Genomic DNA, 13,002 nt, shown 5'->3' with positions numbered 1-13,002 from the left:
TATACGAGTCAAGAAGTGAGTTTAGGTGTTATCCGTGTCAGTGATCTGAGTGGCAGGCAGCGTCAGCTGCAGCAGGCGAGGGAGAGATGATCATCCCTGGAGACTTTTAAAAACCCACGCAAGACGAGTGTAGCCAATAATTTAACAATGAATGTTTTTTTTTTTTTTTTTTTTTTTAGCCGGTATTCTCCCGGCCCGGGTCTTTTCCAAGTAGTGGTGACCCGGCCTTGGCTCCCTATCTGGGGAGTGTCTCGAGACTTAAGTCTCCCATGGGAGGAGGTACAAGTACCCCCTCATCTTTGGGACAAACTGTCCCCAGGCCTAGCCACATTCCCCGCCCTCACGGGGCTTGCAGGGAGAAGCTAGGCCTCTGGTCTGCCATCTGCCCCGCCCCAAAGGGGCTCGTGGGGATGGCAGTCTTATGAGCTTCAGGTGGTAGCAAGCTCAGGCTACACACAATGAATGTTGATTCAAAATGTCCTCTAGAGTTTGATTTTTCATAATAATGTGTATAGGGGCTTTCTATATAGTAGTGTCATTGATGTCAGCTAGGCCTGTATACCTTGTACATGTACTTGTAATAAATAAAGATATTATTGTTATTATTATTTATAACAAAGGCGTTATTCTGATTGTATATTTTACATGGTCGAGGAGTCTGGTGTGTAGGCTTCGTGACGTTTCTCTGAAGTCGAGTCTGTCACACCATCCTCATGGGACCTTACACACCTGACTGTGTGTTTTAATGGCGGTTGGCATTTAATTCAGTCAGTTCACGCGAGGCTTTAGATGTTATGACTGAGACATTAGTATCACTTTATTTAAACCCATGACTATATTGTCGGCTACGCAACCAGTAGGTAAAATGATGAATAGGCTGTTGTCGGTGCTGTCTCCTAGGGTTATTAAGCCTCTGCTGTACTTTTCGTCAGCAATCTAAAATGAAGTAAGACGGAAACTTGTTTTTAGTGAATGTGTTAGCAATAATATCTATCACACTCGTATCTCAGCTATAAATAAAAAAAAACAGTGAAAAAAGTGAATGATCGTCTTTAATGATAGGTTTCTGTAGACCTGAAGTCTGAAGGTGTTTTGGACTTTGATGTTTGACATTGCCATTCCTTAATGACAAATTTCTCATTATGCACAAATGCAAACAAAAAACGATTATTCACGTATAACTATCATCATTTACACTCCATCTGTATTTACATTCATTTAAATTTACACATGTATAATTTTACCTGACGTGATTACTTGTGTGCCCGAGTGTAGCCAAACAGTTCTTAGATTTATCCTCGGGAAGTATCACGCTCTGTTTGTGCAGTTATAATGGTTAATCTGTGGTTCGTTAGCCAGCATGTTTGTTGCATTAGGTTCAGCGGTTCTCCTCAAGGGAGGTTCTTTGGAGCCAGTCAGGGGCTCTTAATCCAAGGAATTGGACTTGCCCTCCCCTTCCTTGGAGTGAACCTAAATGCCTCCCAGGCACTATATGACCCCTATGGGTTTAGTGCTTCCCCCATAAATATAACAATAGATTCAGCGGTTAGACTGTGCATCGCATTAGTTACATTGACTTAGTTTTATAGTGCTATAGTTACGTTGGTCACCTTCATCTGCATTAGTTACATATATTTACGTTTCACTTAAGATAGCAAATAAGTGTTGGTATTATTTCCAAGCAGGCATGTGTATAGTGTATATAAATGCCTAGTTTAGATATAAACATATACACTGTAGATATAAATTAATTTCATACAGAAATCATATATTTTTTCCGCATTTTATGAAAAAGTATTTATATCATTATAATATTTACATTCATTATTAGTAGCTTGGACTTCCAGCAGGCATGCATGAGCGTGTTTGATAGGAGTGAATGGAGACAAATGGTTTTTAATACTTGACGTGCTGTTGGAGTGTGAGCAAAGTAACATTTATGAAGGGGTTCAGGGAAACCGGCAGGCCGGACTTGAGTCCTGGAGATGGGAAGTACAGTGCCTGCACTCTGAAGGAGGGGTGTTAATGTTGCAGTTTAAAAACTGTAGTGTAAAGCACCCTTCTGGCAAGACAGTGATGGAGTGAATGATGGTGAAAGTTTTTCTTTTTCGGGCCACCCTGCCTTGGTGGGAATCGGCCAGTGTGATAATAAAAAAATAATTATTAGTAACAAGAGGACAGTTGCAAATTAAGAGAAAAAATACATAACGCTCAGTCATTCGCAAATCTGTCAGCAAAAAACTAAGAGTTACTGAATTGGTTAATTTTGTAATGGACGAAAGTAGATTAAGTGCCCCACCACAAGTGAGAGTATTAAGCCTATTAGATTCTGAGAGATAATGTGAAAATACCTCTTTAGACTAATCTAAGTCTGTAAATTCTTGTTTGTGGCAGCCACGAGGTAGTACACACGGTCACTGTCAAGCCCTACTGTCCATTACTGATACTATTATGTGAACACTGAACATTTACGAATGTTTAGTGGATTATGTTGCGTTTAATGTCAATATTTACTGCCTGCTTTATAAAACAATATAAATGTTCTTGTTATTATAGTTCAAGAAAGCTGCCACATTCATTTGAGTGTTGCATAAATCTTACACCCATACACACAATACTCATGGTTAGGTAAGATTTGTCAGGAAAACCGAAAAGTGTCTCTTGACATGGCTCTTAGTCATATGATGACCTACCACTGGAGCTTTTCCACTGGCTTACCGGTCCACCACTTTAAAAACTGATATTACGCTACAGTACTCACGTCTGCAATACTACAGCACTCAATTATGCTGAATCAGAAAAACCTAACTTAACACTGAGTTTGAACACACTTCTATAATTTAGATTTTGACTGGATATTTGTTTATAAAGTTGATGTGAACGTTTAAGTTATTCAGACATTCTCAAATGAAGTCCATATTTATTCCATATTAAATACTGTGATTCCGAGTTACCTGGTTTAGTGAGCTGAGACCAGTGGAGGATTATTCTCTCTTCCTTATGATCTATGTTCATTAAAGCCACAGGAAACAATTAAACAATAGTATTATTAGATATTTATTTATTTTAGCTATAATTTGCAAAGATATTCTGTTTACCAGAATATATAAATTTTATAATGTATAATAAGGTTAGAATGTTATATGAAGTCATGAGAATTAGAATGACTGGAACCAAAGGAAAGTAACAGTGCAGTCATGATTTTAAGTTCATGGTGGGGAATATAGACCAGATGGTGTGGGCACATCGATGCCACTGTCGCTACTCACACCCTCTCCGATGCCACTTGCAATATCACCTCCAAAACCGTTTCCAGTGTTACTTCCAATACTATTCTCACTGCTTGCAATTCCTTCAATAATGTCAATTTCAATGTCTCCTGCAGTGTCACTGGCTGTGCTGATAACTTCACCGCTACCATAAGATGCTGAGCTGAGAGCAGATTGAAGATCGTCTCCTGTGGGCAAAGTTGGGTTTTCACCTTCAGCATAGTTGACGAAGTACACTTGAGGAGTTTGTTGCTCAGGAGCTGGGACATGGAGGACCTTCTGCTCCAGTTCAGGCCGCTTGTTGAGGACGTACAGTGCGTAATTTGTTTGAGGTGGGGGCACAACAATGGGTTCCAGACCTGGGCTGGCTTCAGGGTTACTAATGAACAGAATGGTGTGTTCAATCCTTGGTGGAGGAACAATTGGTTGGGGACCTACGATTGGATCTACTGGCGGAGCATTATACAAGTACAAGTTTCTGGTTACAAGAGGAGTCACACAATTTCCATCCACATGACGAATCTCTCCATCTGCACAATCATCTTCAGAGCTGTCGGAGATGCCTGAGCCACCTGGACCAAATGACGGGAGACCATAGCTCCGAAGCGAGCCGGCGATTGCAGCCGCAATGAAGCAGGCGAGTATCTGAAACAGAATTGAAATTATATCAGTTACATTTTTTCCTTGTGGACATTTTATATAATCTAATATACTAATAGCTACCTCGCAGAGCAAATGTTTCGTTCGATCGTGTTGCACCAACAACATTTTTCTAGTATGGATTCACCTTAATATATAGTGTCCCATCAGTCTGGAGCCATAGGATCGTCGAGGGTCTGAGGAATGACTAGCAAAGAGCTCCGATCTCTCCGTTGGATTGTAACCAACGAAACAAGCCTAGTTAAATTGAAAAAAATGCACTTGAATTTGCAGTATATGGACCAAAGTACAGTACGTCATTTTAGTTAAACTTATAGCTGTCCCGCCGGTGTGGTCTTGACAACCAAGGTCCTCATAACTCCGAGATACTGAGTCTTTCCTCCTTACATTCTCTTGGGTTGAGAGGCATCTTTTATTTCGTGTGAAATAACTAGGCGTGTTTGATGCCCGATGACCTGTCACCATAACACAGCACAGCTTTTGGTTATTATTAGTGTAATAAAAGCATTTACTTCAAACACTTCTGCCCTTGCCAGTACTGCAACAATAATAAACGACATTTCAAACGTACCATGTAATTGATGAAATAAACTTATTTCGGTAGCGTAACAAACTGACTTTCTGGTTGGTTAACACAGTCTAATATCATCACAATAGCATACAATAACAAAATTCTTTGGGCCTCTCTGCCCCAGTAAGTGACATTATTTAACAGAATGAACCCCGTAATTGTCCTATGTTCATCGCTCACCAACACCTAGTTAACCTCTTAACACACTGACGAAGAGATCCTCACTGTATTAAACCCGTCAGCAACGTCGGTAATTAGATAATACTTGACAACATTGAGAAACACTGAAATTAACAAAGGCCTGAAAAAGCACTCACCAGGAGCTTCATGATGGAGTGTAGTGTTTAGGCTTGGTGAGCGTGCTCTTTATATAACAGACTCGTAACCGTACAAGCTAGCCTTGAGTCTCCTGTCTCCCATAGTTTGCGTTCCTAGCCTCGTTCTCCTTTCACATTATCCTGTTACATAAATATAGAGACGCACTGGCACGGTCACCACCTCACCTAATTATGCTTTTGGTGTACACAGCCCTGATACAGAACCCACACCTTAGACGAAATATCAAGAACCGAGATAAAATGCAGTGGTTATTGTAGAGCTATTCTTAGAGCTAAGGGGTACTAGCTATGAGGAGAGACTAAAGAAACTGCCTCTGATTACATTAGAGCATAGAAGAATCAGGAAAGACATGATAACGACGTGCAAAGAAAAACTGACAGGCGAAAAGTGGTTCAGTTGGAGATTAAAGACACAGATAAGTCACAAGGATGTTAGGAAATATTTTTTGAGACTGAGTGCTCAAAAAATGGAATGACCTGGACGATTTTCCAATGCATGATCACATAAACTATTTAGTCGACTCTGACGATACACATTTGATTTCAGCACATTTCTGCCTCTTCCCAGAGTACTGAAAGAGCGTTGTGTCTGCAACCATAACTGGAAGAGTTGAAAGAGTACAAAATATTCTCGGTACAATGATTTTACTTTTAAATTAAGCCTGAAGCTGTCAGGGATATAAACTGTTCAGTAGTTGGAAATCTAGTAAGTGATTTTCCTGACATGTTCAGTGAATACTTTTTCAGTGCTCTAATTCCGTCATAAGATCTCCGGACATATAGATGCTATATTTACTACAAAGATTTTTAGTCTCAGTGTTCTTACTATATCAGTGCTTCCACAAAGCACTGAAATTTAACTAAAATTCTTACACTGCCTAATACCTCCTTGTCATGCTCCCAATAAGCCAACCCAGAAAAACTTTAAAATACATTAGTCTTGAATTGATTTTCTGGGATTATTTCTGTATTTTTTCTGTCATTTTCTACCATTTTTGTCTGCAAACCTCTTCCTAACCTTCAGTCTATTTTTCTGATAATAATGTTATACCAAAGGTTTCATTAACAAACTAACATTCTGGTAAAATTACATCCAAGTTATTTCTTAAATGATCAAGATCCACCATTAAGCTTTCTAAGTTTTAAATATTTATGTTCATTGTTGAACTTCTGATTTCCTGAGTTTTGTTTCTGTAGTCAATGTTTACTGGAGTGTAGCTCAGGAGGCAGCCAGTGTCTGCCGCCGGGAAATTTACTTGACAAATCGGTGTGCCGATAACTAGGAATATTGCAAGAGATTCAGATTATTTATCACAAAGGAACCAAAAATAAAATATAAAGAAAAAACACAAGGGCAAAGAAGCTTTTATTGATACGCCCTGATGCTCTATGTAGAGCTTTATGAGGTACATCAAATCAACGAAGCTCCTTTCAGACCGACACTTAGTCACAATAAAAGCTTGCTGTGTACCTGTGTAATTTCTTCATTTTTTTATCTGCAAAACACCTTTGGACCCATGTCTAATATAATCGGAAACTGTGATGAGACGTACATTTTCATTAATTTCCGATGGTCAAGAGACTCTTTTAAAGCATATTAAGCACTGTGCTAATTTTCGAAATCCATCACTGGCTGACCTGTAGATGAAGGACTTTTCATAAGAACATAAGAACTGAGGAGCACTGCGGTGGCCTACTAACTCATGCTTGCTGCTTTTAAAGCACGTTTTTTTTATTGAACGCCTCCGCGGCCCGGTTCACGACCAGGCCTCCTGGTGGATCAGGACCTGATCAACCAGGCTGTTACTGCTGACCGTACGTAGTCCAACGTACGAACCACAGCCCGGCTGATCCGGTACTAACTTTAGGTATCCGTCCAGCTCCCTCTTAAAAGGCAGCCAGGGATCTATTGGTAATTCCCTTTATATCTAGTGGGAGGCTGTTGAACAGTCTTGGGGCCCGAACACTTACTGTGTTTTCTCTTAGTGTACTAATGGCGCCCCTGCTAATCAGCAGTAATAATTATTTTCAACATTCGTTCTCTAAGATCACTTATTTCACTCAAAAAAAATCTAGCTGTGTTGTTACTACTAAAGTTACTGAGGTTTAGTCAGGTTCAACTGATGATTACTGATGCCATCAGTAAAGATAAGAGTTCAACAATAACAGTGTTATTAAAACACAGATCAGTAATCATGCGTTTGTTTTAATTATATACTGTAAAATAAAATATATTATAAATAAGAAAGTATTTGTTGATTTATTCTTCCTCATGGAGGGAGGAGGGATCTTGATCAAGTGAATTGAACCTAATTACCTCTGGCTCCTCACTTCCTTGGCTCTATGTGACCTTAATGATTTAAATAATAATAATAATAATAATAATAATAATAATAATAATAATAATAATAATAATAATAATAATAATAATAATAATAATGAATATATCGGTTAGGTCACTAATGTTTTCGTGGGTCGGAGAACCACAACCTCCAATTAAATACCGGAATCACATGAGTAGGAGAAGGAGAAAGAGAATGTATCCTTGATCATGCGACATATGTGGTCGTTAAGACCACACCAAACTTGGTCGCGAAAACCTCACCTAACTGTCGTAAATTCCTCATCCGACGTAGTCGCAGGGAATACACTTGACGCGGTCATAAACACTATACTGGTGGGTCAGATAGGACCCATGCCTTATCACCCACACAAAGACAATTAAAGCTCTAGGACTATCAACTACATACGGTTATTTAAGAATGAAATTCACTTTGTCACTAGACAGAAATGGTTATAGAGGTAGTGATGTCCTCCTGTTCTCCGCGGCGCCCATTACCCTCTGTAAGACAAAACATGGCCGCTCCAGTCAACACAGACGAATGAGAGGAGTAAATACATTGCAAGCTCAATACAAAACATTTATAGGTTAATAAATCTAAACTGGCCTCTGATCCCTTTTCTTGTGAGTTTGAAATTTGTATGATTTCTCACGTTGAGTAGTTGTGATGTTATAAACATTTTTAACTGAGTTCTTTACGGTTCAGGTGCGTATACAGTATCGGGGAATATACACCAAAATGTGAATCACTCTGAGAATATACATCTAATAGTTAGCATTCTTAAATATTTCAAGTTTTAAAGCATAATATCTAATTAGTGACTAAAACATTGCCTTAAATTTCTAACCGCACTTCATAGACGATTAACAAACAAATTCCTGTGAAGGTTTGCACACGCTGTTATTGGGACGACGTGTCGCTCTGGATACAACTCCATCATCCTTCACTCTTTCTTGTTTTTCTAAGTGTGTATTTTCTTCACTATTTAGGCCGGATGACTTATGGATCCAAATTAATTCTTTGCGGCTGTCCAGTGGAAAAACAACTCATGCTGTGAATACTTATAATAGCAATAATAATAATAATAAAAGTAATATATTAACATAAATAATAATAATAAATATAATTATAGTAATAATAATAATAATAAATATAATTATAATAATAATAATATTAATAATAAATATAATTATTGTAATAATAATAATAATAATAATAATAATAATAATAATAATAATAATAATAATAATAATAAAACTGAAGGTAGTAGGTTGGTAGACAGCAACCACCCAGGGAAGTACTACCGTCCTGCCAGATGACTGTGAAACAAAAACCTGTAACTGTTTTGCATGATGGTAGGATTGCTGGTTTCTTTTTCTGTCTCATAAACACGCTAAGATAACAGGGATATCTTGCTACTCCTACTTACACTTTGGTCACACTTCACAGACACGCACATGCATATATATATATACATACATCTAGGTTTTTCTCCTTTTTCTAAATAGCTCTTGTTCTTTTTTATTTCTTCTATTGTCCATGGGGAAGTGGAAAAGAATCTTTCCTCCGTAAGCCATGCGTGTCGTATGAGGCGACTAAAATGCCGGGAGCAATGGGCTAGTAACCCCTTCTCCTGTATACAATTACTAAAAAAGAGAAGAAGAAAAACTTTATAAAACTGGGTTGCTTAAATGTGCGTGGATGTAGTGCGGATGACAAGAAACAGATGATTGCTGATGTTATGAATGAAAAGAAGTTGGATGTCCTGGCCCTAAGCGAAACAAAGCTGAAGGGGGTAGGAGAGTTTCAGTGGGGGGAAATAAATGGGATTAAATCTGGAGTATCTGAGAGAGTTAGAGCAAAGGAAGGGGTAGCAGTAATGTTAAATGATCAGTTATGGAAGGAGAAAAGAGAATATGAATGTGTAAATTCAAGAATTATGTGGATTAAAGTAAAGGTTGGATGCGAGAAGTGGGTCATAATAAGCGTGTATGCACCTGGAGAAGAGAGGAATGCAGAGGAGAGAGAGAGATTTTGGGAGATGTTAAGTGAATGTATAGGAGCCTTTGAACCAAGTGAGAGAGTAATTGTGGTAGGGGACTTGAATGCTAAAGTAGGAGAAACTTTTAGAGAGGGTGTGGTAGGTAAGTTTGGGGTGCCAGGTGTAAATGATAATGGGAGCCCTTTGATTGAACTTTGTATAGAAAGGGGTTTAGTTATAGGTAATACATATTTTAAGAAAAAGAGGATAAATAAGTATACACGATATGATGTAGGGCGAAATGACAGTAGTTTGTTGGATTATGTATTGGTAGATAAAAGACTGTTGAGTAGACTTCAGGATGTACATGTTTATAGAGGGGCCACAGATATATCAGATCACTTTCTAGTTGTAGCTACACTGAGAGTAAAAGGTAGATGGGATACAAGGAGAATAGAAGCATCAGGGAAGAGAGAGGTGAAGGTTTATAAACTAAAAGAGGAGGCAGTTAGGGTAAGATATAAACAGCTATTGGAGGATAGATGGGCTAATGAGAGCATAGGCAATGGGGTCGAAGAGGTATGGGGTAGGTTTAAAAATGTAGTGTTAGAGTGTTCAGCAGAAGTTTGTGGTTACAGGAAAGTGGGTGCAGGAGGGAAGAGGAGCGATTGGTGGAATGATGATGTAAAGAGAGTAGTAAGGGAGAAAAAGTTAGCATATGAGAAGTTTTTACAAAGTAGAAGTGATGCAAGGAGGGAAGAGTATATGGAGAAAAAGAGAGAAGTTAAGAGAGTGGTGAAGCAATGTAAAAAGAGAGCAAATGAGAGAGTGGGTGAGATGTTATCAACAAATTTTGTTGAAAATAAGAAAAAGTTTTGGAGTGAGATTAACAAGTTAAGAAAGCCTAGAGAACAAATGGATTTGTCAGTTAAAAATAGGAGAGGAGAGTTATTAAATGGAGAGGTAGAGGTATTGGGAAGATGGAAGGAATATTTTGAGGAATTGTTAAATGTTGATGAAGATAGGGAAGCTGTGATTTCGTGTATAGGGCAAGGAGGAATAACATCTTGTAGGAGTGAGGAAGAGCCAGTTGTGAGTGTGGGGGAAGTTCGTGAGGCAGTAGGTAAAATGAAAGGGGGTAAGGCAGCCGGGATTGATGGGATAAAGATAGAAATGTTAAAAGCAGGTGGGGATATAGTTTTGGAGTGGTTGGTGCAATTATTTAATAAATGTATGGAAGAGGGTAAGGTACCTAGGGATTGGCAGAGAGCATGCATAGTTCCTTTGTATAAAGGCAAAGGGGATAAAAGAGAGTGCAAAAATTATAGGGGGATAAGTCTGTTGAGTGTACCTGGTAAAGTGTATGGTAGAGTTATAATTGAAAGAATTAAGAGTAAGACGGAGAATAGGATAGCAGATGAACAAGGAGGCTTTAGGAAAGGTAGGGGGTGTGTGGACCAGGTGTTTACAGTGAAACATATAAGTGAACAGTATTTAGATAAGGCTAAAGAGGTCTTTGTGGCATTTATGGATTTGGAAAAGGCGTATGACAGGGTGGATAGGGGGGCAATGTGGCAGATGTTGCAAGTGTATGGTGTAGGAGGTAGGTTACTGAAAGCAGTGAAGAGTTTTTACGAGGATAGTGAGGCTCAAGTTAGAGTATGTAGGAAAGAGGGAAATTTTTTCCCAGTAAAAGTAGGCCTTAGACAAGGATGTGTGATGTCACCGTGGTTGTTTAATATATTTATAGATGGGGTTGTAAGAGAAGTAAATGCGAGGGTCTTGGCAAGAGGCGTGGAGTTAAAAGATAAAGAATCACACACAAAGTGGGAGTTGTCACAGCTGCTCTTTGCCGATGACACTGTGCTCTTGGGAGATTCTGAAGAGAAGTTGCAGAGATTGGTGGATGAATTTGGTAGGGTGTGCAAAAGAAGAAAATTAAAGGTGAATACAGGAAAGAGTAAGGTTATGAGGATAACAAAAAGATTAGGTGATGAAAGATTGAATATCAGATTGGAGGGAGAGAGTATGGAGGAGGTGAACGTATTCAGATATTTGGGAGTGGACGTGTCAGCGGATGGGTCTATGAAAGATGAGGTGAATCATAGAATTGATGAGGGAAAAAGAGTGAGTGGTGCACTTAGGAGTCTGTGGAGACAAAGAACTTTGTCCTTGGAGGCAAAGAGGGGAATGTATGAGAGTATAGTTTTACCAACGCTCTTATATGGGTGTGAAGCGTGGGTGATGAATGTTGCAGCGAGGAGAAGGCTGGAGGCAGTGGAGATGTCATGTCTGAGGGCAATGTGTGGTGTGAATATAATGCAGAGAATTCGTAGTTTGGAAGTTAGGAGGAGGTGCGGGATTACCAAAACTGTTGTCCAGAGGGCTGAGGAAGGGTTGTTGAGGTGGTTCGGACATGTAGAGAGAATGGAGCGAAACAGAATGACTTCAAGAGTGTATCAGTCTGTAGTGGAAGGAAGGCGGGGTAGGGGTCGGCCTAGGAAGGGTTGGAGGGAGGGGGTAAAGGAGGTTTTGTGTGCGAGGGGCTTGGACTTCCAGCAGGCATGCGTGAGCGTGTTTGATAGGAGTGAATGGAGACAAATGGTTTTTAATACTTGACGTGCTGTTGGAGTGTGAGCAAAGTAACATTTATGAAGGGATTCAGGGAAACCGGCAGGCCGGACTTGAGTCCTGGAGATGGGAAGTACAGTGCCTGCACTCTGAAGGAGGGGTGTTAATGTTGCAGTTTAAAAACTGTAGTGTAAAGCACCCTTCTGGCAAGACAGTGATGGAGTGAATGATGGTGAAAGTTTTTCTTTTTCGGGCCACCCTGCCTTGGTGGGAATCGGCCGGTGTGATAATAAAAAAAAAAAAAAAATAATAAAACTAGTCAGTACTGGATAATAATAATAATAAAACTAGTCAGTACTGGATTGAAAGTTATGCTGGAGAGGGTAAACAAAGCTTGATGGTAACCTTGTTGACCTTCAGTTGTGGAGCAGCGTAAGTCTGTGAAGCTGTGATGTTACTTCTCTCGAGGTAAGATGTACAGCAGATGTCAATCATTCACCTGTGAACTCAGTTTTTACTTTTTTTTTTTTTTTTGCATGTAAGTGGTTTTATTACTAAAGTTCATAGACGTTCACGTCTCTCACTCATTATACAGTTGTTACCTTACGCCCACACACCACTCATTACAGTGTTGTTACCTTACGCCCACACACCACTCATTATACAGTGTTGTTACCTTACGCCCACACACCACTCATTACAGTGTTGTTACCTTACGCCCACACACCACTCATTATACAGTGTTGTTACCTTACGCCCACACACCACTCATTATACAGTGTTGTTACCTTACGCCCACACACCACTCATTATACAGTGTTGTTACCTTACGCCCACACACCACTCATTATACAGTGTTGTTACCTTACGCCCACACACCACTCATTATACAGTGTTGTTACCTTACGCCCACACACCACTCATTATACAGTGTTGTTACCTTACGCCCACACACCACTCATTATACAGTGTTGTTACCTTACGCCCACACACCACTCATTATACAGTGTTGTTACCTTACGCCCACACACCACTCATAATACAGTGTTGTTACCTTACGCCCACACACCACTCATTATACAGTGTTGTTACCTTACGCCCACACACCACTCATAATACAGTGTTGTTACCTTACGCCCACACACCACTCATTATACAGTGTTGTTACCTTACGCCCACACACCACTCATTATACAGTGTTGTTACCTTACGCCCACACACCACTCATTAGCATTGTTGCTGTATTACCACGCATCTCTCACTCATTGTT

The 13,002-nt window shown here is 39.5% G+C and overlaps 1 protein-coding gene across 1 annotated transcript; it reads right to left on the bottom strand.

Moving 5' to 3' along the window:
- Positions 1 to 3,078: 3,078 nt before the first annotated feature.
- On the bottom strand, positions 3,079 to 4,929 carry LOC128685407 (uncharacterized). The gene is made up of 2 exons (XM_053771933.2): positions 4,818 to 4,929; positions 3,079 to 3,914 (listed from the first exon to the last, which is right to left on the bottom strand). Exons 1-2 carry the CDS (start codon positions 4,827 to 4,829, stop codon positions 3,210 to 3,212), a joined length of 717 nt encoding a protein of 238 aa, XP_053627908.2. The 5' UTR covers positions 4,830 to 4,929; the 3' UTR covers positions 3,079 to 3,209.
- Between the last annotated feature and the right edge of the window lie 8,073 nt (positions 4,930 to 13,002).

The sequence above is a fragment of the Cherax quadricarinatus genome, chromosome 8 (assembly GCF_038502225.1).
Source record: "Cherax quadricarinatus isolate ZL_2023a chromosome 8, ASM3850222v1, whole genome shotgun sequence".
NCBI lineage: Eukaryota > Metazoa > Arthropoda > Malacostraca > Decapoda > Parastacidae > Cherax > Cherax quadricarinatus.
This window is presented reverse-complemented; position numbering and strand designations above follow the sequence as displayed.